The 26,432-nt window shown below is 42.9% G+C and overlaps 1 protein-coding gene across 4 annotated transcripts in view; it reads right to left on the bottom strand.

The window, feature by feature from the left end:
- LOC146574008 (tensin-2-like) overlaps positions 1 to 25,230 on the bottom strand; it is a 30,680-nt gene extending 5,450 nt beyond the window's left edge. Inside the window, exons 1-17 of one of the 4 annotated variants that reach the window (XM_085273538.1) lie at positions 24,880 to 25,230; positions 17,008 to 17,113; positions 16,876 to 16,913; positions 7,381 to 7,413; positions 7,230 to 7,279; positions 6,884 to 7,067; positions 6,714 to 6,764; positions 6,419 to 6,541; positions 6,255 to 6,319; positions 5,928 to 6,011; positions 5,696 to 5,808; positions 5,474 to 5,534; positions 5,143 to 5,218; positions 4,568 to 4,697; positions 2,547 to 2,612; positions 2,148 to 2,264; positions 82 to 1,470 (exon numbers count right to left, since the gene is read on the bottom strand). In XM_085273538.1, coding sequence (XP_085129664.1) covers positions 82 to 1,470; positions 2,148 to 2,264; positions 2,547 to 2,612; positions 4,568 to 4,697; positions 5,143 to 5,218; positions 5,474 to 5,534; positions 5,696 to 5,808; positions 5,928 to 6,011; positions 6,255 to 6,319; positions 6,419 to 6,541; positions 6,714 to 6,764; positions 6,884 to 7,067; positions 7,230 to 7,279; positions 7,381 to 7,413; positions 16,876 to 16,913; positions 17,008 to 17,113; positions 24,880 to 25,002 — 2,809 coding nt within the window. In that variant the 5' untranslated portion in view covers positions 25,003 to 25,230. Of the gene's footprint in view, positions 1 to 81; positions 1,471 to 2,147; positions 2,265 to 2,546; positions 2,613 to 4,567; positions 4,698 to 5,142; positions 5,219 to 5,473; positions 5,535 to 5,695; positions 5,809 to 5,927; positions 6,012 to 6,254; positions 6,320 to 6,418; positions 6,542 to 6,713; positions 6,765 to 6,883; positions 7,068 to 7,229; positions 7,280 to 7,380; positions 7,414 to 14,644; positions 14,746 to 16,875; positions 16,914 to 17,007; positions 17,114 to 24,879 lie in introns of those variants that run through there. The other 3 variants (XM_085273537.1, XM_085273539.1, XM_085273540.1) reach the window with 3 other exon arrangements.
- Between the last annotated feature and the right edge of the window lie 1,202 nt (positions 25,231 to 26,432).

Genomic DNA, 26,432 nt, shown 5'->3' with positions numbered 1-26,432 from the left:
AAAGTATAACATAAGAGAGTGATGATGATAAAAGAAGGGGAAAAAAGCATGTTAACCCATCCACTTAGTCCTTTCCTCTACCTTTGCGATGCTCATTGTGCATTTGGTCTCTGGATCCCAGTGGGGTTTCGGGCAGCTTTCCTTTTGCAGGTGATGGGCTATTAGCAGGTAGAGGGGAGGCTGATCCAGAGTGATATCCTGAGGCATAACCTCGACTCTCATGGCTTTCAGCTGGAGATGACTCATAAGGTGAGCAGGGACAGGAGTGGCGTGGCTGTAAGGGCGTGTGGTATCCACTGCTGGCTCCATCCCGTATATCTATTAGTGACTGGGGGATTGGGTAGTTCTGGTGAGGTGCAACAACAAATCTAGGGTGCTCTAGATTTGGACCTCGGTCCAGAGAGGGTTGGTAGAGATGAAATACAGGCGTATTGGATTTGCACTGCCAAAATTCTGCCTCTCTTGCTATGTCCCATGGATTTTCAGTTTCCCATTGTGGAGGTACACCTGTTCCTTGAGACCAGTGTATTGTTTCTGATTGGTCTGGGTAAGCTGAGTGTATTGTTTTAAGTGAGGCTGAGTGATGTTCACGTCTGCAGGAGCAGTCTTGCCAGGGACAACCAGAGGACTGTGCAGGAGAGCCAAAGAACATCTCTCTGTAAGGGCTTGATGGCTGCGGCTGGTTGGATAGATGAGACGCTGGGATGTGGCTGGAATAATGAAGAAGGTGACACTCTTCCCCAGTGCAGAGTCTATTTGAGGCTGGCAGGGTGTGGCTGTGTGGGTGTGCATGATCGCGAGTGGAATAAGGGTAACATGGCCTATGGACAAAAGGTAGAGGTAGAGGTGGAGTTGAACGTTCCCATGGCAACTCTGGTAGAGGATGGACACTGTGGCGATGACATAGCTCCATATGAGCTGAATGAGGATGAGGGGACACTGATTTGGATGGTAAAACTGGCAGAGTTTGACTTTTTGGATGATTTTTAATGCTTTTGCAACGTCCAAGACAGTGACTGTTGGGAAGACAGGGCTCTCTGTCCCTCTCCAACCCCATGTCACCACACTTTATACTTGCTTGTCCGCAACACAAGTGCTCTCGTCTCAGCCCTCCAGGACCCAATGGGTCTGTATCATCTAATATAGCTGTTTCTCTGTCCCTTTCTTTTCCTCTTGTCTTCTCTTTTGTTTCGTCTTCCCTATTGCTTCTCCTCAATGGATAGTCAATATTATCTCTTTCATTAATGGCTAGAGCGGTGTCAGCCAGGTGATCAGAGGGGACTGAGGAGTAGCTGGAATTTGAGGTGTAGGTGAGAGTCTTGGATTGGGTGGAAGTTTGAGTCTTCACTGTTGGGCTGGTAGTGAGGCAGCCATTGGTTGATGCTGGTGAGGCAGTTGCTCCTGGTCCACGTCGCTTCCTCACTTGGGCGTATAAGCTTCCATCCAGCGGTCCCCTTGTATGAAAGATATCTAATAAAAACAAGATGGAAATCTGATTCCTCCTTCTTTATCTAAAGCCCATAGTCAAAATATGAAGAAAGCTCACCTTCTTTCTATTCTAATGTTTCTTTCAGGACTCAAGAAAAAGAATCCAGTCATTAGCAGGTCTAAAAAATAGGTAACTACAACCTCAGATGAACTACAGAATATGACATACTACACTGGGTCATTATTTATCCGACTAATATTGAGCTAAAATGAAGAAACAGTGTGTCAAAAAATAAGTATATTACTGTTTCTAGAGAAATTAAGGGGAAAATTAGTCCAAACCTCAATCCAGTTGAAATGCTGTGGTGAGAACTTAAGAGAGTTGTGCATAAATGAATGTCTGCAAACGTCAATGAACTGAAGAAATGCTGTAAAAAAGAGTGAGTCAAAATTCCCCCACAACTATGTGACAGACTGATAAAGTCATACCAAAGATGATTACTGCATATTATCACTGCTAATTGTGGTTCTACAAGCTACTGAATCATGGAGTGTACTTAGTGTTTCATTGGACTGCGTCTGCAGTTGATCTGAGGTTGTATTTATCTCATTTTAAGCCCTGGTAAGGACTAGATGATTTTTTATTAAATAAAACAGAAGACTTAACAGAATTTGACCATGGCTGTAGATCTTAGATGTATATGTAAAGCATTTCTTACTTTCCATGCTGTCTTCATGATGCAGATTGAAATTCTCATAGGAGTCCCATCTGACAACAGGATCCGAGGTGTTATATTCCACTTTGATGGAGGTGTCATTCTGGTGGTATTCTTGACCTCAAACACAAAGTTTTTATTTGAAACATATTTACACATAGCTCATTACTAATATATTAGATTTTATTAGTATTTATGAGTGGTGTCCTGTATGTGTATTGTTTTTACTTTATATAGCTATTGTATTAAGCCTGCTGGTATAGCAGAAGCTAAAATCAAGGAGTTTCATGCCGTAGAATAGAACCATGAAGTGTTGAACTTAATTTAAAATGAGAAAGAAGAGACTGGGTGCGAGGAATGCATGAAATGATTCAAAGATATGCATGTAACAGTGATATTTACCTTTTATTTTTTCTGGTCCATTAGCGAAGATAAACTCCACTGTAGCATCAGGGGGGAACCTGTCATCTACAGAAAGGCAAACATAAAGGAGTGACTAAAATATCCAGACCGTAACTACAGAGAGACACCAAAACAAAGTAAATAAATAAAGATACTTGCTTTTACTCTCAGCATAATGGAAATAAATAGGCCAAAAAAGGAAACAGAGCACGGCACATCATAGAAGTCTATCTAAAATTAGCTTGTTTTTTAGTTTCATACATAAGTGTGGATTTAATATTAGTTGTATATTTTATGCATGAGTCAGCATGTAGCACTTAGAGGTACTGTCCTTAGACTGCTGCTTAGTGAACCACGTTAAACCATTTCTGTTTCATCTAAGCTGACGCTGTCCTTTGCTATTTGTCTCTGAAGACAAACAAAACAATGGTCTGAGGAATAAGTGGGTCTTGAATAATACAGTCATGTAAACAATTTCAAGTTTGCAGCAGAATTATGCAGCAGAAAGTTTCCTTTTTGTAATATTTTATGCTGTGAGGCAGAGTCTAAACAACCATGCTGCAGTTATTTAGAGTACTAACAGTACTAACTCCCCTTGAAGATGGGGTGGAGCCAAGGGATCGCAAAGGGCGGCAACAATGACACAGACTAAAGTTTTACAACCACACACAGCAAGTAAACATCAAGTAAGCCTGCTGGGGGTGCTATGCACATAATTACAGGAATAGAGTTACAGACAGTAAATGCTCCTTTTCAGAACCATTGTAGCTAATGTCTTTATATGTGCACATTTCAAAGAGCACAAGTCATTTCAACAGTAATTATGTTATGAGCTTTACTAACAGTTACAGAAGGAAAAGTTTGGCTAATGCTCCAGTTTTAAAAGAAAATTCAATTAAGAGTGACATAAAAAGCTTGTGATTGCTCAAAAAAGTCGAGAAACACTTTGAAAATAAATCAGATCTCAACAGGGAAAAAAATCATGCTGGATATCTGTCCTGATATGACTGGGTAATGTGAAAGAAAGGATGCCACATCGTTGGATGGGAAGAAAATTATCACCATGTCAAAGACACCTCAAAAATCAAAGTGAAAAAAATTATGATGCAGCAGGCTAGTCCAATTTGTAGAAATTTCGTTGCAGCAAGTCAAAATTGTAGTCAGTAGTTTGTATGAAGCTGGGCATTGTCGTGCACCTGGAGGAACCCAGAACCCAGCGCACCAGCTTAGGGTCTGATAGTGGGTCTAAGGATAACATCCCGATACATAATGGCAGTCAGGTTGCTGTTGCCTAACCTGGAGAGGTGTGTTAGTCCCTTGATGGATATGCCTCCCCAGACCATCACTGACCCACCATCAAACTGGCCATTTTGAACAATGTTACAGCCAGCATAAAGTTCTCCATGGCTTATCTGGGCTTTTTCACATCTGTCTCATGGGCTCAGAGTAAACCTGCTCCCATCATCTCAAATGCCAGTGAAGCTCCAAGGTGCCAGGCAGTGAGCACAGGGCCACTAGAGGACGTCAGGGCCTCAGGCCACCCTCATGAAGTCTGTTTCTGATTGTTTGGTCAGAGAGATTCACACCAGTGCTCATCCTGTTTCTCTTTGCAGAAAGGAGCAGATACTGGTCCTGCTGATGTGCTAACCACCTTCTACAGCCCTGTCCAGTTCTCTTAGAGTAACTGCCAGTCTCCAGAAATGTAACTGGCCAAATCAATACTCCAGAAGTTTAACTGACTTAATGCTATACTTTGATTAAAAACACTGTTCTTTTCATTTTTGAGCAGTGTAGACATAAGGAATGATGACATACCTCTACATTGCTGTTATGTCTGCAAAACAAATGCTTAAAGTGAGTTACAGAAAAAGTGACGTTGTCTGAAACAAATGACTGTAGTTACCAGCATCAGTTTCTATGCCCAATTGTCTGACTCTGTCATTGCTTCAAGCTGGCATTTTTTTCTTGCCATTCCATGCTCCTCCAAACAACTGACAAACTTTGGACTTGTAATTTTATACCTATGCAGGCTTGGTCGAGTTCACTCTTGCCAAACCACAGCTGGGCTCCATGAACAGTACAGGTGTGGAACTGGACTCTAAAGACCACCTCTCTTTCTGTTGCTCGTCTCCGCCAGTGGTAGCACTTTACCTATGGACAAAGATGCATATAGAAAAGCAGTGTACAACGATAGTCTCAAGATATTGATAGCAGCCCCTTACACTGAGATAAATAAAATGCCTTCTTTTATTCCTGAGCTGCTAAGGACTTATTTTTATCCTCTTGATGGGAGAAAATGATCATGCAGTCTCGGGAAGATTTAACTCTTAAGTGGTTTAAAAATAATCAAGCACTGTTCAAAAGTAAGGTTACAAAAGTGCATCAGAGTCAGGAGGGCAAAAAGTGTTTTGTGTAGCCGTTTTGTTAAGCGTGGATAAAATCCTGACTACAGGATTTAGCTTAAAAAAAAACAACACGCAGTAGTGTTGTAGTTATTGCAGTGATGTACTGTATGTATTTGTGGATACGGAGAGGATAGAAATCAAAGAAAGGTTGTAAATTACTGACATACAGTTAATCATGTGCTATTTCTCACCATAATGTCCCCCTTCAATAGTAGTGCTGGCTCCATAGTCACGCACAGCTTTCTTGCCCTGGAGCTTTGTGGATCACTAGACACACACACACACAGGTACACGCACACAGAGTAGAAAAAATGGACAGTCCATCTTAAAATACATAAAACAAGTCAAAACATGCCACAGTTGGGTAAACACTGGCAAACAGCATAAACTTTAACATAAGCAGAGTCCCAGCTCCACCTAAACACAGACAGAGTCAACATGTGTGAAAGAGACTGAGGGAAGGAAAGATGTCTGCCCGCAGGAGGTGAGCTGAAAACACACACACACTGACCAGTTACTTACTAGACTCCTGAGGTATACACCAGTTGAAGAGACTGGTAGATTTTCAGGAAAGGATAAAAACCTGCAAATACAGAAATAAGTTTAGGGATAATAAAAAGGGTAAGAATTTGCAGACAGAGGCTTTGTTGCCCCCCCCCCCCCCCAACATTGTAAAACACTGACTGTTCCCACTTTCACACTGAAAATTACCATTTAAAAAAAAGTGCAGCCTATAAAACTGACCTCCTCCTGCCTGGAAGTTTGGTAGTGAAGGAATGAGGATTTGGTGCAGGAACAAGGGATTGCTGTTCATTTTGATGGTACCTGACAACAAACCACCAAAGTAGTAGATGTATCTGTCAAAGATAGGTGAAGAAATGGTGTGATGACACAGTGACTGAGGTGATAACTGCAACACAACAAGAAAAGATTAATGGTGGGCGGAGGAAATGGATGATATGCAGGGGATTGACACCTCTTCTGAGAGGACTGCAGGGAAGAGGAGACTTTATCTTCACAGAACTTCCTCATGGCCAATGTGGTGAGGGCCTGGTCGGCTCTGTGAACACGGGCAGAAGTGTATTAGTTCATTCATTATTTCTTGAGCTTGATGTTGATGAGGTGTATGCTAAGAGGAAGTCATGAAATCTGTTGGTGGCTTTATCTACAGATTTAAACAAATCCACAAAGATTGTTTTAGTGGCTTTTTTGGACATAAGGGCTCATTTGTGCAAACAGTAGATCCTTACATATGCTGGCATATTGAGGCTAAGAGCAGACTAATAATCAAAATGCAGATTACCCCGCTGATATCTTGCTGTAGTGCATATAGGCTGCCACAATGACCCCTGTTTTTCCTTTGTTCCCCTGTCAAAACAAAAATCAAAGGAATTATCAAATCAGTTTTACTGGTGTTATAACTTTTTAAGCGCAAAGGAATCAGATGAGTATTCAGACTACACTGACTTTGCAGTGGAGGACCACTACATTGTTTGGATCAGAAGTTAGCCACGTCTCCATGGCCTTACAAACAGCACAGATCCTGTCCAGGGGTGGAGCATGAAGATCGGGCCAGGCGTAGTCCTGCACCTGCATCGCAGAGGAAGATATTTCAAATACTAGTGGTTTTATGCTTTGTAAAGTATTTTCATTAACCCTAAATATACATATAAATGTACCTACAGTATATCACATACATTGCTCATGCACTTCGGTGATGTCTTAGTAGCCTGAGTTATGTGTCAGATGTGAGTGCCTGTACCTTTGGGTAGAGTCTGGTGATGTCATGTCTCTTCTCTGATAAATTTAGAAGCTGGGGGAAGGCAGAAGAAATTTACAAATCCAAAACTCCATTGCTTGAATCTAATATTAAACATTGTTATGCCTGTTTTGAATTTTATGTTTCTTATTGTTTCAGTCTTTCACACTGACCAGAAACTTATCTTGGTGCTTGGATTTCAGCATGGAGGCCACTTCCTGTAGGTTTCTGCGGTACTGCTGCTCCTCCAGGTCTGGCAGGAAGAAGACTGAGATGATCCTCTCTGTGATGTAGGTGAGGTCAAAGTCGTAGTGGCGCTCCATTACGTGCTCCATCACCTGTTCCACGCTTTTACTTCTGGACATTGTGAAAATCCATTCTTTTAGTTCAGGCAGAGCAATAATTAATGTCCTCACTGTAGATTTTGCTGTTGTCTGTGTCTGTCTGTTATAAATGCACAAAAATGCCTTTTTTCTTTGGTTTGAATGTGTTTGTGTTTTTGATCAGGCTTTGCGGTACCTTGGTATGGAGCCTCTCTTTTTCTGCGAAGTTGATTTAGTGGAAGTGTGCTGCGAGACAAGCAGAAAAAGATCTCGGTGCTGCACTCACATCATCATAAAAATTTCTCTGTGACAAAAAACATGTGATCCCCCCCCCCTCCAGAGCCTACCACTTCTGGTGTTGAGGTGCAGCTGGGAGTCACCTGAAAGGAAAGAAAGCACGTGGTTGTTTCTTTGCAGCTTTAACAGACCCACACATATACATTGGGAGGAAGCAGCTCATGCCAAGTCATGTGTTTGGTTTAATGCTTTTGGTGCAGCTCCAGCAGTACAGATGAGGAGATGGAACGCTGTGGAATGAGGAGAGCTGATGAAGAGGATAGTAAAATTCACTCTCGCTCTCCTCCGTCTCAGAGCAGCTGGTTTCAGGAAGAAGCTGTCGGTCAACAGATGCAGCTGTTCCTTATGATGGACTAGTGATGGATGACACACGTAGAATGATCTATACGCTCAGTGGTGCGCACAAGCGTAGATGTTTAGAAACAAACTTCAACAGCTGCTCATGTGTACATGTGTGTAAACAATTGTAAAAAAACAAAAACAACAAAAAGCCTGAGGCCAAAGAGTGTTCTTTCAATTCTCAGTCATTGCTAAATGGTGTTTATTGTGCTGACCAGGCAGCTGAATAAGCAGCTCAGGCTATTAAGAAGTGCTCAATAAAAATGATTGATTTCACTTTTTCATTCTTTTGGCCTCTTTAGAAAGAAACACTGATAGATAGACTTGAGGGGGACTCAACATGTGGCATCCAGTTCTTGTAGTGATGAGCCAAAGGTAAGTTGCCAAAACTACAAACACACGTATACAGATGGAGAGAGACAGAGGGAAGCCGAGGTCATTTGAACAGAAGACAGCCACTGCTATGACAGTAAACTTTAACAGGTTCCTGTAGCTTCCTCTGTTCTGGATTATTTGATACTTTTCGGACTCATCTGGAGGTTCTCGTAAAATGTAAAAATGTTTAATGCGGCTGAAATGATAGAAAGTAAGAGGGTAAAGAAAAATGGAAAGAAACGCATGGATAAAAACGAAAAACATTCAGCAATCCAGTGCAACTAAGGGCCCCAGTAGTGCGCTTTGACAGGTGACACCATGTCAGGTTTCAACCTTTGAACTTTCCCACGAGATTGAGCCGCCCTCTGTGGCTGTGTTGGCAAGTGCTGACAGGCCTCAAGCAACAGGTTAACTAGTCAAATGCCAATCACAGTGAACCACAGTGAAAGGAAAACAGGAAAATCTGTGACCATGCAGGATTACATTCACTAGCTCTGTGGTGACATAACAATACATTAAGACTGTGGCTGCTTTGAACACTGTCTTTAGTAACCATCTGCTGTCCAAGCATCTGGTCATTATCAAAATCAGTCTGCAGACCCCATGACCAGTTGACTGGTTAGCATCTGGGAAACTTTTATTTCCATGGCCTGCGTTGTAGCCAGCAGACAAATTTCTTTTTCCAACAAGGAATCAGTGTGTTTATGAATGCAGATTATTTTTATGCAGATTATTTTTGGATAGGCAAAGGTTTCAGGGTTGCATTTAAGCTATGCAATCCATCTCTCCGTGCAAATTTTATTCCTGCATGCAACCAGAGCCTGCTCTTCATGATAGATCAAACTAAGTACACAAAAACAGAAATTTTCTTGTAAGAAAAACCTCATCCTTTACTAAAAGGTTCTATGTCTTTATGCACAGCATCTGTCAAAGTAAGCCACTAGTACAAGCTGTGTTTCTTATTGAGTACTTAGTAATAGATGGCTTAGTTAGCATTAGCCTGTCTCTTCAGGCTCACTAATGTGTTTGTTGTTTTCATGTTCAGTGACTGTATCCTTTTAGCTGTGTGTGTTAGCTCAGCTTGGTTTTAAATAGACACAATAAATGTTATGTAAAATGCAGCACTGTGATGTGACGATCACCAAATTAAGAGCTGAAGCAGCTGCATCACGATTGCTATTCAGCTTCTCAGAAAGAGACTATATTACACACTGGCGCGCCAAAACATTATGACCACCACTCATATGTTGTTGGCTCTTTGCATGCTACAAATAACAAAGGACATATTAAGCCACTGAAATTCTCTGAAGGTGTCTATGGTATCAAAAACTAGAGATCAGCAGCAGATCGTCTGAGCGTTGTATCTTGTTGGCGAGGAGAGGTGCCAGTCTGACTTATTCCTACTGCTACACTATTGTCAGTGAGTTTTCTGAGAAGTAGAACACAATTTATTTTAAGTCACTTTAAAAGAGCTTTGAAACCAGGAAAATTGGATTAGTTTAGTGTTTTTGGCAAGAGGACAGTCGAACTGAGATTTCTACCCAAAATAAAACTTTCAAATTTCACAGTGCACATTTTCTAATACACAAAAAGCAGATTACAAGCAACGTTGCAGTGGTGACAAGTATTACACGCAGAAGGTTTAGGCCTGTGTGACTGGAAAAAAGGGGGGCGTAAATGAGCATGCAACCTAGGGAGGAATGAGTAAAAAGGGGAGTGAATGGGAAAGGGCACAATTGCTGCTTCATAAATTAGCTCCTGCTGAAATTATAAGAAGGTCGTGTTATGTAACATCGTGTACCTCCTATATAAAGACAGACAACCAGCATAACAACACTTATTTATTCAGCATAAACGTGGGACGCTTTAGAGTCACTGAGTCCATAAAGTAGTTATAAAACTTATAATAGGAAATGAAAGAATGCAGAGATTCAGCCACAGGGGATAACTCTTTTCTTAACAGGTTTAATAAAGGTTGTTACTGGATAAAGTAGTCAGTTCCTGGAAGGAACAGTGGGAGACAGACATAACACATGCATGTGTACCCATGTATAAACATGAACATGCACACACGCACACAAAGAAGACCAGGGTTTGAACCCAGAGGCATAGAACATAGAAATACAGCAGGAGAAAGACATCAGAGTCAACAGGAAGCAATTTGCAACAGGATGTCAGCGCTGCTCGGCCTAGGTTCACACGTAACGCACACACAAATTACACGCAGAGCATACACGTGTCTTTGGTAGCTCTGCCAGCCTCAGGGTCTTCATTAATGCATGTGGACTGTAAGCTGGAGCCACTGGGAAAGGAGCCATCTGGTTCAGTTTGTCTCGTTGATCAGTCAGCAATTACTGAGGTGCCAGTGACAGCACGCGACCCCCCTACACCACCCCCCGCTTCAGGGGACTCGACGACTGTTACTGAACTCATTAGCCGATCGATTTATCAGGTGAAACGTCTTTTTTTTTTGTCAATGAGAAACATCCATCCATTTAGTTTCTTTGGTTTATCTTGGTAAAAAAAAATGGTAGTGCTGAGCAAAGCAAGCAATGGATAACAAAAAGCTGGCCTTTTTGAGATGTTTGCTTCCTTGCTGGCAGCTAGATGCCAATATCGATGCCACTCTCGTGTGCATATAAAATAGGACGCTACAGCTGATAGCTGTCTCACAAGAAAGAGTAAAAATGAGGAATCACCAAAATCGGCGAAAATCTAGCTCCTGCTGTCTGCTTCCAGTCTGAATCCATCTCAAACAGACAGACGTGTGATAACTCTTGGCAAGAAAGCAAATATTTCCCCCCCCAAAATTATCTTTGAAAAGCTCTTTAATGTTTTCTTTCACAGTGTAGCTTAACAATAAATAAATAAATAAATCCCTGACTTTTAATCACTGCTTAGATCCACACTCTTTCCAGATGAATGTGCCTGATCCCATCTGCCGGTGGATCACTGACTTCCTGACGGACAGGAAGCAGCATGTGAGGCTGGGAAAGAATGTCTCGGACTCCCGGACCATCAGCACCGGCTCCCCTCAGGGCTGTGTTCTTTCTCCTCTGCTCTTCTCCCTGTACACCAACTGCTGAACCTCCACCCACCAGTCTGTCAAGCTGGTTTGCAGATGACACCACCGTTACTGGACTCATCTCGGACGGGGATGAGTCTGCCTACAGGAGGGAGGTTGACTGTCTGGTGTCCTGGTGCAGCCACAACAACCTGGTGCTGAATGCCCAGAAGACAGTGGAGATTATTGTGGACTTCAGGAAGCACACAGCCCCACTCCCCCCCATCATCCTGACTGACACCCCCATCACCTCTGTGGACTCATTCCGCTTCCTGGGTACCACCATCACCCAGGACCTGAAGTGGGAGCCCACCATCACCTCCGTCATTAAGAAAGCCCAGCAGAGGATGTACTTCCTGAGGCAGCTGAAGAAATTCAACCTGCCAACACGGACGATGATGCAATTCTACACTGCAATCATCGAGTCCATCCTCACCTCCTTCATCACTGTGTGGTACGCTGGAGCCACTATCAGGGACAAACAGAGACTGCAGCGTCTTGTGCGCTCTGCTGAGAAGGTGATTGGCTGCAGACTCCCATCTCTGCAGGACCTGTACACCTCCAGGACACTGGGGCGTGCAGCTCGGATCACAGCTGACCCTTCTCACCCTGGACACAGTCTGTTTGACCTGCTCCCCTCAGGCAGGAGGCTCCGGTCCATTCGCACCAGAACCTCTCGCCATAAGAACAGTTTCTTCCCCTCTGCTGTTGGACACATGAACAATAACTGTATGACTGTTCCCACCACTAACACATGACCCTACGCTGTGTTCACTGCATCATTCCATGTTTGCACTGATCCCCACCTGCACTCATGTATATATCTATCTACTTAGCACCAAAAATTCTTATTTTTATGTTTATTTAAGCGTTATCTGACAGTATGTTTTGCACTAAGTACCGCAGCAATTTCCTAATGTTGTAAACCTGCTCAACATTTGGCAATAAAACCCTTTCTGATTCTGATTAAACTTTCCCTCCTTTTAATCCCATCCACAGCACAGCAACTGCAGCTGGAATATGAATCTGATCTGACCACTGCCACATCCTGAATTATTCCTGGGAGAGGAAATCCAACACAGAGAGATCTGTCACAGCAGGGAAGGCAGAAGATAAATGTGAGTGTCTGAGACACAGGCGTCAGCGTGCCATGTAGAGGGAACGAGCTTCAATCTGACAGTCAACTCAGAGCTGACATCACGCCCCAGAGAGGGAGAAGTGAGTAAGCCTTCAAACCAGAAAGTGGAAAAATCTAAATTACCAGGTTTATTCCATGTTCTGTACTCTCACAAAAAAGTCACTCATGCCCAAAGTTGCTGAAAGCTAAAATAAAATCTGTGGGCTTTTATTTTTAGCGGCTGGAGAGATTCATGAGGCTTTACCTGAAAGCGCAACACGCCCTCTTTCTCGTCTTGTTAGCAGTCTGCCTTTCATCCTCCTGTCATCTTTGATCCCTCGTTTCTCTATTTCCTACCTCCTGGAGTCTGTCGCCCCCTTCTAATCCCCCCTCTCTGCCTCACTACTTAAAAAGCCGTGGGGCAGGATGACCACATTCATCCCTGCCATGAAATGCAGGCATGCACTCCTCCTGAATAAACAACGTCAGATGACAAAGAGCACCTCGATAAGCATCACGCGCATCAAAAGCACAGCACCAACTAACTAACAAAACTGACCCATGGGATAAAGCAATAAGGGCTCAAAGTGAAAAACCAAATGTCGAGGGAACACAAAGTAGACATAGGAAAAAAGGAAGACAGGAAGAGGAAAGAGGAGAGGCAAACAGGGACAGTAAAAGAGACTGACCGCTGGCCAGGAGAGAGATGTCAACAGCTGAACATGCCTCCTGACCACTGACACAGAGCAGAGAGATTTCTCAGAGCTATTTTAATAGAGCTCCTTATTTTAGACTAAATGTCCCCCAGAACACTTACAGGCTCATTTTGTCTATTTGTCTGTCAATCATCCCACAAAGTCTCTTTTTCAAGAGATCTGGCAGTCGATTTTGAGGAATGTGTCACGTGGCTGCCTCATAACTAACATACATTTGGAGCTGGTCCCATTGTCACCGCATGCCTTTTGACATTCAGCAACTGGAAAAATAGCAGCAACTGAATCAAAACTTTCTATCTGCATCCCCTGCGCAATACAGTGACATCATCTAAGCAGACACCATTTTTTTTAAAACATTGTTATGACCCTGTTAAGAAAATGGGAGCTGTATAATTCCTGGAATATTAAACAAAGCATTACGGTGTGGCTTAGCCTCTCAGGAAATTAAAAAATATAAACGCTTTGAGCGTGCATCTGTGTGCACCCTTGTGCCCGCCGATGCTTTATTGTTGCTAAGGTGAGTAAAGCAGTAAAATTAAATTAACCTTGATAATTATTTGTGGACAAGTACATCATGGTTATAAAAAGCAGCAGCAGCACAGTGACAGTGATAAGCCACCACCCTAATCGAGTTACAAAGATAAACAATCTGTTGGGATTTTGTAATAAACGGCATCCACTTTAAACATCTGTTGACTTCTCGTCTACCTTGTGCCCCAGCTGTGAGACGTGCAGGAGAAAGTGGGCGGCTTAAGACAACGGAAAGGAGAAGAGACTCAGAAAACCAGGACAGCTGGTCAAGAACTAGACTAATAATCAGCATCTGCTCGAAGAAGAAGAAAAAAAGGAAATCCAGCCTATAATCTGTTGAGCATTTGCAAACTGATCTGAATTCACATCATTTCAAACTCATGACCCTATGTCACTTCATATATCAGCACAAAACATTAGGAGAACAGCTGGTGTGCATGAGCAGACAGTGTAAAACCATCTGTATTTCACTGCATGACATTAGGATCCATCAGATGGTGTCAGGACAGGTGACTGGGTCCCTTTGTCTCTGGTGTCCTTTGGTCCTAAATGGTGACTTTGCATACACACAATAACAAACAGCACAGCACTGAGGCAGTAGACGGTAATCTGGAACCTGCATCATCATATCTACAGGATTAATATTGATACAGTTAAAAGCAATAAAGTACAAGCAAATAAAAATACACAGACACAGTAGCAGACACATGCACACAAATACATCCAATCAAACCCTTAACAAGTCTTGCACAAAATGTATTATATATAAATGAATGAAACACAGATTAGGCCCAGTTCCCATAAACTACTAACCTGCTCGACTGTCTCATGAAAAAGTAAGTCTTATGAATCCATTCTCCAGTTTAAATAATTAAAATCAGCGTATTTTTGTAGGTCACAGCAGGAATCTCTGCTTAAATTTCTGCACTTTCCTTAATCACAGTAAACAAAATCCTCTTTCTGGGCAAAGCAAGAGCTCTCTGGCTACGGCTTTAATGGAATAATATGCACAATCACATGCCGCACAGTTTGAGCTAACACCGTAGAAAGATGGTAAGGCTGTTACTCGGTAGAAAATAAAAACCTAGACAAGCTGAAACTGATGCTGCAGCTGAAGGCGAACTAAAGCAAAAAGCTGTAGTCAGTCAATATAGAGCGGAGCGTGTTTTTACCTCACAACAAGCAGCTTCAGTCTTTCCCTCTGCCTCTGAGCAGCGTTGTGTGTAGAGTGTCATACACTACCTCCCTCTCGGCTCACTCTCCTTCACCAACTAAGTTTGCCCCCCCCCTCCCTCTCTTGCATACACTTGCAGAGTGCCAGCAGCACATGCAACATAGCGTTTCCCCTCCCGATTTGCCTGTGCCTTACGCACAGAAGGCAGCGACGCACATCAGCCATGCAAGCACTTCCCCTCGCACGCGTACATCAATACGCCACATGCAGACAGTGGGTGCTGATGTACAGTGACCTCTCCGGTGCCCCGAGGGAGAGTGATGACAAGAGGCAGGAGGACAAATAGCAGCGGGGACATACACTTGATGAGATGGGAAAAGACAAGACGATGCGCAAAGGATAAAAAATAGGGGGGAAAAAACATACTATAACTGTAGTGGTGACTGCTGTATCACACTGATGAAAGGATCAAACATTTGAAAAGGAGATAAGAAAAAAATGACACAGAGAAGGTGGGAGATGCTTTAACTGTGACGGCAAAACATCAGAAAAAGGAGCAATCTAACAGAGATTAAAGGTTAGAAGAGATGATGACAGTGAGACGCAAGAAATGAAAGAAGTGAAAAAGAAGGTGGTGCTATGACATGTTCTATAGCAAGAAGACAAACAGCAGAAACCTACGAGGGGTGGGGGGGTATTGGTATATGAAGCACACCAGTCTGAAGCCTTGACCCAGTGTTCCTTTTTATTTATGAATAGCCCCAAATGGGACTGATCACACGCACTCTCACACAGACAAAAACTGCCTCCCCAGCTGCCTCTCACTTATTTGCGTCCCCTGTGATCACTCACTCGCAGGCATCTGCGGCACTCGCGTTATTTTCTATATTTACCCGCTCAGACTTCTCCTATCCAGACTGATCATCATCCTGCGTGACGATATCCACTCACCGTGGCACCCGCTCTCCTGCAGCCTCCGAGAATTGTTTTTGGCTGTTGCCCCGGTGACCGGTGGAGGGTGGATGCATATGACAAAAATAATAATCCTCTTTTAATACATGCAACTAAGTCACAACAGCTGGTAGAGGCGTGTCATACACCATTAGAGTGTGCGAGTTACCTTGGTGAAGAGAAGAGCAGAGAAATATATATGACAGGTCCTTCTGTGTGGCGCTGAGAGAGGGCAGGTGTGCTGCTTTTGAGTGCATGTATACGACTTGTGCTGCTGGATACTGAGTGAGACAAAACAGTCCCGCTCCAGCAAGGTCATGAACTCACTCAGTGGCGTGTGACACTGAGGTGATGTGAGTGGGGTCACATGAGAGTAGAAGCTGCTGCTGCCAATGGCTTGACATGAGCTGTGGATGGAGAGAGTGCTTCTCTCACACAGTTTAAATGAAACAGGCCACTCTTTGGGGGACTCTATAAGCAAAGGTCGGGACATCTTACTCAAAGTGTATAAGCAGCTTTTTTAAAACCAGGACTTACTAATGCACATATGCCGCTGTGGTGAAGCTCAGCTGAGCTTAAAGTGTTTACTGGGCAATTTCCTTTCTAATCACCAACAGACAAATGCAGATTGTCTTACGGCAGAGCATGTGGTTTGAAGCTGTGAGCACTAGCTTCACTGAGCTTTGTGAGTGCGTTTGTTCAGAGAGCACTACAAAGTGACTGCTTGCAAACAAGGGCCTTCCAGTTTTCCAGTTGAGAATCGTATTTGGCTTTCTTATAACAAACAGCAACTTATCTGTAGACGGACACACAGACGGCATTTGTTTGCAACGTGCATTATCCCCTGAGACTTCTCGTCTAGGCTCCTCCTCACTGATCCCTCACTGTGCATTCAGACCACTGACAGCTCACAGATCCCTGTTGCCCCTAATTGATCACCCCGAGAGCTATTTTCACAGTGCTAATGATGAGTAATGATGTATCATATATACAGTCATGACCTCTAAAGCCACAGACTTTATTAAGAGTCACTTTGAAAAACAACGGAGACTTTCCGGGTGCTTGAGAGCTCACCCTCTCATCCATGTTACTGCATGGATGAGTGCATTTCTGGAGGCAGGCCTTCTTTAACCAGACATCTAGGTCAATGCACATGGCTTATTCCACTTAAGACTAACATCACATTAACGTCGGTACCTGACAAACCTTTGAAAAAGGTGCACAGTTTGCTCTGGGCAGGAGGAGGTAAGGTATGCAGGTAGAAAATGTATAGCTCACCTTGGCTTCACATGTCTTGTGAACTGTAACCTTGCACTCTGTAAGCAAAAAGAAGCAATAATTTACTCCGACAGTCAGCGAGCTGCTCTGACCTGCATCTAGATCTGCTACCACCCTGAGATGTGGACTCACCCTTGCAGAAAGCCGCAGGGGTGTCAATGTTGTGCTTGCACACATCACACATTCGTCTCCTCTTTAGTGTTTTCAGTGTGAAGGCATGGTTCCCTGACTTGGAGAGCTGCGGATACACAGGACAATCAAATCTGATCACCACACACGAGACATAGAAATGTTACAAAGGACGAAATAAAGGCTCCTCCTCAGTGGAAATCATTCATTTAGTGAGGCGGTAACTGTGTGCATGAAAGCAGCTTGAAACCATCGATCCCCTCGTGATAACATGAATAGTAGATTGTGGGCCTGCTTAGGTTTACCAAGTTTCTCAATTTGAGTTTAGCATTCTTCCATCTGAAGCACTAGATGTTCACTATCCCCTGCGTGGCTGCTGTCAGTACAGATATGCGCTGGTTTAGTGATACACCAGCATGAGCACTGGTGTCCTACCTGCTGTACGTTCAGCTTCCTCCACTAATATCAGCTGTCGTATCATGTTGTCTTTGAAGGCATCCTGTTGTCTTGTCTTTTAACTTGTCCTTATTCTGTCTCAGTCTGGGGGCTAAGACTGAAAAATGAAAAGCTTTACATGCTGCTGTTCCCAGTCGACTGTGCAGTATGGTCACAGGCGAGACGAATTGAACCTAACAGATTCTGTCAGGGGATAAACGTGTTTTAATCTTTTTATTATTTTACCGTGGTCACTGTTTTAAGCTTCTCTGTGTCTCCATACTGATCAACCACAACTTCACAACTGTCAGGTGAAGCAAATAACAATGATTGTCACATTAAAGTCCTGCTAGTAAAACATTCACATTCTCGCATTCCTGTGCATGTTACTTTTACACATCGTATCCCCAAGTGTATCCAAAGTCTGCCTTACTCCTCTTTTGGTGATGGAATTCCCAAAAGCAGTGGCCTCCCCCGGCAGTTCAGGAACATGGAAAAAGTACCAAAAACACTGAGATGTCCCGTAAACTCCTCTACTCCAACTTTTCACCAACTAAAAACAAATATTCCCCGATGACTGAATCCTCATGTTCCCCTGGTTTGACCTCTAGCGTCATTGTCAGGTTAACCTTTTTTCCTATTGGCCATTTCCCTGACTAATTTATGACCAATATTATGAATACACACATGCATTGTCATCATCTCAAAGAACTGTGTTGCATGCATACATACTGACTTTGAAGATAAATCTTTTTCAGCTAAACAAAAGACTAATATTTAACTTACATTTAGTCTCCCTGTTAGTCTGGCTTAAGTAGCTGGGGCTTCTCCTCTTTGAAGACAGGCTCAGTTTCCTGTCAACATTTCAAGGTGGTACCACACTGGGCAGTCCTGGCAGCTGTGTAAACCCAGGGTTTGAGCTTCTTTACGCAAAGCCAAAGGTACAGTAAATCTGACATAAACAGGCTTAGTATGACTGTTCACTCTCTCTCAGAAAACAAACAAACATTATTTTGCTTAATATGGTGGGAATGATGATTGGCTGCATTATTCTTCATGTAAGCACTAATAAAAAAAATGATCATTTGAAAGCAACGATTAATTTGAATGTCTTTAAGGCACATCCACACACAGCTGTGGTGAAGATATGCACTCTAATAATTTCACCTCCCTGACTCATAATCCATGGATTTTTCTTTTTATAAACTCATACTCAACTGTCCCAGCGAGAAGCGGGACAATGTTTATACAGAGTTATGGCAACGCCCTCCCAAAGCAAAACCTTTTGACGGCATGTGAAGCAAATTAAACCATTACTTTTTTCCTAGAGCAGAGGATGAGGAGGGGCCTGGAAACATCAGGAAGGAGATGGTGTGAGAGTGCGGTATGTGTAGGAGAGGTGGAGGACAACAAACATCCCATAGTACCACTACATGCTGAAATTTCCCTTCATGTTAAATGCCTGTATCTAATTAAAATAAACACATCTCAGCTGAGACATTTTTTTGGACGCCTTGGTTTGACTTTAACTCGGGAAGTTGAACGCCGGTTTGGTCCCTCTCACAAATGATTATTGACTGGCCTCGCTTCCCTCACCGCCTTAAACGGTGAGTGTCGCTAAACTGGAATGTTTTATAAAGGAGCCTTGCCTCTCAAGTGGAGTGTACACCGTTTAAATCCTTAATGACAAGAAATGTTTTATGCGGCCTCACCTTCAGCTTTTGTGCGGCTGCTTATAATGCGAACGTAAACGCAGCTGATTTGCAGACACCGCGCTTTGCAGCACACCATATAACAGCTGCAAAGTTTCTGAATTGCTTCATTAAAAATTCCAAATGCTCTTTAATTTGACGTTTACTTGCTTACTGAACTCAAGTGTTTCGAATCCAATTTCAGTTGAAAATAAAGGTTTACCAAGCAATAATGTTTAAGTCTCAAATTAAAGCACTGCAATTTATTTTAATCTCATTTTAAATGACCTCACGGTTAATAATCAGGAGCTTTAGAATAATACTTTTTTCTTGAAAATACACTTATTTGCTGTCTTACTAAGCGTTAGACGAAGGCTTCTCCTGTTTGTTCGCTAAACATGGGATTACATCCAAGAGGTGGTTAGAATATTACTGTTATAATTGTTTTTTATGCCTTTATCACGTCTCGATTATTGTAATTAATTCACTTTGTTCACTAGTCTGAAGGAAGCTTCTTTGGAGCGTCTGCAGGTTGTTCAGAGGCTTCTGTCTAAGTCTTTTAAGTACTCACATGTCACACTGTTACTAATTCAGTTACACTGGCTCCCCATTAACTTTTGGGTCCACTATATGATTGTGGATTAGACTTTTAGAGCTCTGCATTGACACAAACCAGCATACATCAGTGAACTTTTACATCCATACATGCCCAACCTGTCCCCGAGGTCATGCAAGCTGGGCCTGCTGGCTGTGCAGGATACAAGGCTGAGAACTGAAGGGGCATTGGCTACTGTGGCCTCCAAACAAACAACTCGACCCTTCTGAGAGAGCCTGAGAGCTGTGGACCCAGTGATCTCTTCTAAAAGGCAGCTAAAATTGATCGATAAAAATTGATTATTGATTAAAACTCATTCATTGGGTAACCTTTTGTTTTGACGTTTTAGCATTTTTGTTGTGAAGCAGTTTGTGATATTTCTTTTGAAAGGTGCTAAAGTTTTACTTGCCTGCTTGACAGTATGAATGTGAGCAGAGGGAGCTAAGCATGCTATTTGATGGTGGGTAGGTGGATTAGAGTGGGCATATATGACTATAGAAAAAAAAGTTGCTAGAATCTCAAATCCAGTGGTCAATTTTCTTCCACTTATGCAATACAGGTTTTGTGGGGGTCATCCCTCAATCAACCTAATCCCCAAGCATGTCTTTGGACTGCAAGAGGAATCCCATATGACACTGCGAGAACATGCAAACTCCAAACAAACCGTCCTTGAGTCTAGGATCCTCTTGCTGTGAGGCCCCAGAACTAACCACTGACTTTGTCCAGTCATACTGTTCATACAGTATGGAGTGTAGATTAACACAGATCCACCAAAGAAAGGATTTCCATAATGAAATCACTGTTGCACTCATTTTCTCAGGCTGCCTAATATTTGTAACCCATCTAGCCACCAAACCCTCTGAGATGAATTTGGCTGTTGCCTCTGATGGACCGCGTTACCATCATGCTGTACGCATTGATCTCATAAACAAAAGAACAGAGTACCGAGTCATCTGACTATCGACACGTGCTCATATAAACGGTAACATCCAGTGAATGTGATGCATCTGGGTCTGTGTGTGTGGTAGTGTGGAGTATATGGGGGGGAGGGCTGAGGGCATATGAGGGGAGAGGATCACCATCATCTCATCTCAGCCGTTTACACTCTGAATGTTCTTATGTAACCCGTGAATATTGGAGATTGAATCAATTGGACTAATGCAATCCAAAGAGATGCGGTACACACAAATGCATGTGTCACTTCACAGGTCTGAGATCGCCTGCAGAAATGTTCCCTCGGCTACGACACTGCAAAAAAAGCTGCAATCATCACTCAACGTAAAGCAGACTGAATAATTATGGAAATAAATTACAGGAAAGGATAAAGACAAAAATCATTCAGCGGCATAAAAGCAATGTAATATGTGTAATACATACCTTGGAAATATTTTGTATGACATATGGGGACAGTACAAACTCTAATAGCAGTGAAGTAAACAACACTTGCAATGAAGTCACAGTTAGATGGCACGTGACTAACAAACACTGCATCAATTTTTCCTTTGTTTTTGCCGCGGGTCAAATAAATGACAAAGATTTTTAATGTTGCAAATCTTTGCCACTGAAGAAAAATCACTCAAATGTAGCTTTTTACATTTTTATTATAGAGATATGGCATTAAAGCAGCATATCAGTTCCACGCTATAACCGTGGCACTTTCCATCTGTTGTTGCCAGTAAGTCAGAAAGTTGAACCTGAAATATCAGAATGGGTCAAGGCTGCTACCCAGTGGACACACTGTGGCAGTGCAGCACATTTTCCAACTGAGGACGTTTTCACTGTTAAACTTATTTGAAAAGCATAGACAGCTGTATATTTTTTTTCATCATGGTGATGTAATTAGTTTGGATGTACTGCTTTTGTTCCAGCGAACACATTCTTGTTACTGCTGTACTTATATTATGCAGTGCAGTGAAATTTGGTTTGAAGCTCTTACAAAAGTTTAGAAGATTAAGTTAAAGCTATAAAAGTATCCAATAACTACACGGTAGCACAATAATACTGTGCACCAGTTCAGCAGGATGAGTAAAGTGGCATGTGCCACAACATCTAGTGTGAAATTAAATAGTTGATGGATCAGCAATACAGTGTGTTACATTGGAAGGATATTTCCAGTCTTTATTCGTTCTTGGCCTGGTTCCGAGCAGCCACAGCTCTGGGGGGAAGCTATTGTTCAGCCTGGTTGTGTGGGTGCGACAGATGGCAGTAGTTCACAGAGGTGAGGGCATGGGTGTGTGGGGTCCTCACGGCTTTCCTGAGACACCGATTCCTAAAATATCTGAATGATCCCTCAATCAGCTGACACACACGTTTTAAGCCATTCATTATTCATCTGACATTTTAATCAGAATCTTAGGGAACAGTCTAGTTAAATAATAACCTTTATAAAGTACTTTTGGTATGTGAGCAGAGAGCACATTTAGTGGTAGTTATCTGTCAATTAACTCAGGATAAAGAACAGTCCTTTCCACCTATTCCAGCTTACTTAACAACATTAAGTAAGGTGAGCCAAGTTAAACAGCTTTGGAGAGATGCTATCATCATGAAACTGAAATGTACGGATTTAAACTTGTACTAAAAACAACATTTTCATGTGAACTGAACATGTCTTTTCAACTTTGAAGTTCAGTTGTTACAACAACACCGTCGTTGTTGTTTGCTCGTCTAAAAGTCATTCGATCTTTACATTTTTCCCATGATGGCAAAGCTCGCTTCTGCTTAACTCTTGCTGCACATTGTTTGGATTTTGTTCAAGCAGCCCATCACTATGGGTCTGGTTCAGAGTGTTTCTGAATATAACTATACAAAAGGATTTTGTTCCATACAGAGGGACAGAAAATTACACATCGGGAAAGCATTTTTAACACCACGCTCAAAAGATCAGGGCGACAAGAAGGACAACGCTGTCAAATAACTGGAGCACAACAAGAAAGCCAAAGTTTAGTTTAAACTGGAACTGCACAAACAACTGTCGAGGCATTTGTCATAAAAGCAGTACAGTTCAAAGCTGAGGTGATGCTGACAAATGCTTTGTCATTTTAATTTGACTCAGACAGTAAACACAAACTTTTTGGCACGATTTGCTAAATGCTTTGAATGCTTTAAAAGTTTGAATAATTTGAGCTTTCTAATGAATTTTACTGAGTTTTTTCAACACTAGGACTGAATATATGCTACGCTGTGCTGCACAGGTGTTTGTTAGATTATGCCCAACCCCCTTTATATGCAGTGATACCAGTAAGAAGGATCTCTGTTTGCACGGACATTCAGTCTCCAGAGGCTCCTGTGGCTATCAGCAGTGTTGCAGTATTGCATTGCAGCATTAGAACCCCACCCCATTTGTTTTTCGCAGCCAAAGTCTGTGTCATTCTCCAGGCATCTCCACTGACCAAAGAGCCCGAAGGACTTCCACATCTAACGTGTGGATGAAGAAAGGGACTGAACTGCATTTATTAGGGCTTTGTTTTTTTTACCCTGGCTTTTTAAAATGAAGCTGTAATGCCGCTTTGTGTCGTGAGAGTTTTCTGTCATGTGCCTCAATACAAAGCTTTAGTTATCTGAAATATACACTGTACCACTGCCTCACATTGGCAAAAATATACAGCTGCAACCACATACGCACACACGCCTGCATGCATGCACGCACGCACGCACGCACGCACGCACGCACACTGTAAATAAATACAGAGTACAGTGACACACGCACGCACACCTCCTTGGCACTAAATGCCTCATTTCTTTTTTCAGCGGCACCTCACAAGTGATGACATGCTGGAGACCAGGAGTCACAAAACTCTCACACGCACTCACACACAGACATACAATCTGCCCAGGAAGGGACGGGAGCAGGTGGCGAGCCAGGAGTGTGCTCAAGTTCTGGCTGGGTATTTATAACCTGCAGGAGTAGGGGGCTGTCGCCTCTAAAAGCTATGAAAATGCTCAAAATAGGAACAAGAATTAGTTCAGATTTTCATTTGTGTGAAAGAGAGGAAAAAACTCTTCCCCCCCACCAAAACCAAAAAAACCCCAAACTCCTGCACTGTTGGTTGCATGTACAGATTCACACACTTCATTCTTCTCCACTTCATACGAGTCCGCCCATTCAGCTGGGACTATGTCATCATAATTTGGCATGCTCTGACACACACACACACACACACACACACACACACACACACACACACACACACACACACACACACACACACACACACACACAGGAAAACACAAGCAAGGGATATGAAGCCGCAAATGATCTAATGTTTTTGTTCCAGCAATATCTCCAATATCAGAGAGAAACTACACACTCGTCACACAGATGTCTGAGCTTTCAGCTTCATTTCACTGTGTGTTTTATTAAAGATGCACAACTTTTTTCATTTCCTATTTACCTTTTTTGTTCTTTTGCTCTCTTCTAACACTGACACAGAGCATGCCACAATATGATTTACTCTAACATGTGAGAACACACATATTCCAGTGCGCATACCAGGAGGCTTCATGCATGTGGAAGTGTAGCTTGCACCTAAATCCATAGATGTTCCTAAATAGAGGCTGCAGACAGGCAGGCGGTGGGTCAAAACCAGACAGTAACTTATACCACTTCCTCCTGAACCTTTGATACCCGAGGAACATCATTTAACAGCGATCGCATGAATCCTCCCTTCCGCTGCTCTGCATACCCCCCTTTTTTCTTGGTTCACTGTTGATGACTGTGGTTTTAGTTTACAGTTTATTAGCTTTCTTAGCTCACAAGCTTCTGAGAGAGGTCTAAAAGGAACATGCCAAACACTTTGATCCCTTCGGTATGCACACTTCTGTTTATGATGTGCTGCTGGAATATTTCATAAGAGAGACAGAGCAGCTCTGGAGTCCAGGCCTCGTCTAATTTGGAAACGCAGTGGCAATTCTTTGGATTCCTTTGGTTGTTATCAAGCATGTGATGAGTGTATAAGTTCAGCCTCTGCTGCTGAGTCAAATGGCAAAGCAGATCGAGCGGGTGCTGTGGATGTAAAGTGAGAGCTAGAGTGTTTCAAACTGACTTTAACAGCTGATCTCTAATGACCTGTGATTTTACTTTGTGTTTATCTTCAAACTGCACACGTTTGAGGATGGAACTGTGCACAACCAGCGTGTTGATGGTTACTCACTTACCTCAGCAAGCTGAAGGATTTCAGGAGGTACCTCAGGGTCTGCCTTCACAGGGATTCCTCCAGTTTCTGTGTCATGTGCGTGCTTTTGTATCCCCACAGTGCTCGTACTGTGAATGCACCCCATTCTTGCAGCAAACACGCCTCTTGCACCTCTAATCTTTAAATTTCCTCAGCTCCTCGCGAGTGATTTCCTCTTCTCTTCCACCCCTTTCAGCACTTCATGTTTTCTCTCTTCTTGTTCTCCAGCATGTTCCTCCGTCCTTCTCAGCAACTCCTCACACCTCTGTTCTTCGCCTCTGACGGCTTACCCTGCCTCGAAACCCACCCCAGATAACTTTCCACCCCCTGACTTCTCTTCTTACAACCGCTCTTTCTCCCTCTGTCACCAAGAACCTACCCTTCAACCCGCATCCCCTTACACTCCCCCTGCGCCCCTTGCTCTCTGACTATCTTCACTCTGAAAACATACAAGCATACACTCACCGCCTCTCTCTTCCCTCCCGCCCCCCTCCACCGTTTCCACTTGCTAATAACTCCTTCTCTCCAGCTTACAGACCCTCAAATGTCTTGTGCTCTACACTTACAGACCCTCCAGTCTTCCCTGTCTCTCTCTCTCTCCCTCCCTTGCTGTGCGGGAGAAGGGGGCAGCTGTTTTGGCTTGTTGATGTCAAACCCTTCCCTTATGCTTTGGCTTTACTGCAGCTCCTCTCACGCTCCTCTTCCTCATGGGAGAGTGATTAGTTTGAACCTCTTTCACACATGTCATCCTTCTGGTCTCTGTGGCTTTGCTCATGAGAACTTAACTGCTGGCTTGATAGCACTGATCACTCTTCTCCCTCTCCACATTGTTTCGAGAAAAAGTCTTCTATCTCGGCGTGTCCCATGGGCGTTTATGTAGCCTAAAACGTAATCAGCTTCACCTCCTTGTTTGACAGGACAAATGACATCATCACCGACCTCGCTTTATTTCCTCACTTGGATGCAGCTCTCTCTCTCCACTGAAATTAAAACAATGACACATTCTGTGCTTAAATTTTAGATCTGTGTTCATTCCTTCAGACTACAGCTCTCTCTTTCTGTTACACACACACACACAACTGTAATCCTCAAACTGGGCTCCCCAGACAAAATACTGCTTCAATCTGGGGGTTTTTGCAGTTGGGAGGGGAAAAGCTTCAACAATAAACTCTTTTTAAAGCCACATTTTTAGGGCTTGGTTAGGCTGTACAAAGCAGTCTTTGGTTTAAATGTGAGACAAATCTGTGGCCGGGAGCTAAATTGGGCATCAAATCATCAGCATCTACAGCAGCAGTGAGAAGAAATCAGTGATAGTGAGAGATTAAAAGCTGTATGCTATAAATTCAGATAAAATCAAGGCAGCTTTCTTTGAAAACTTAACGTGTGGACATGAACCTCTGTCATTTTGTGGTGTGAAGTGGAAAAGGGTATGGAGGACCCTCCTGTGTGTGCCATCCTCTTAACTGTCATGGCGACAGGTGTGGGGGCTGGTTATGTGTGGATACAGTGGGGGATACAAGTATTTGATCACCTACT

This window comes from Mchenga conophoros, linkage group LG5 (genome assembly GCF_057382185.1).
Source record: "Mchenga conophoros isolate Kocher_MC1m ecotype Shallow Benthic linkage group LG5, M_conophoros_male_GT1.1, whole genome shotgun sequence".
Classification (NCBI taxonomy): Eukaryota; Metazoa; Chordata; class Actinopteri; order Cichliformes; family Cichlidae; genus Mchenga; species Mchenga conophoros.
The sequence above is the reverse complement of the archived record's forward strand: the minus strand, read 5'-3'. Positions and strand labels throughout refer to the sequence as shown.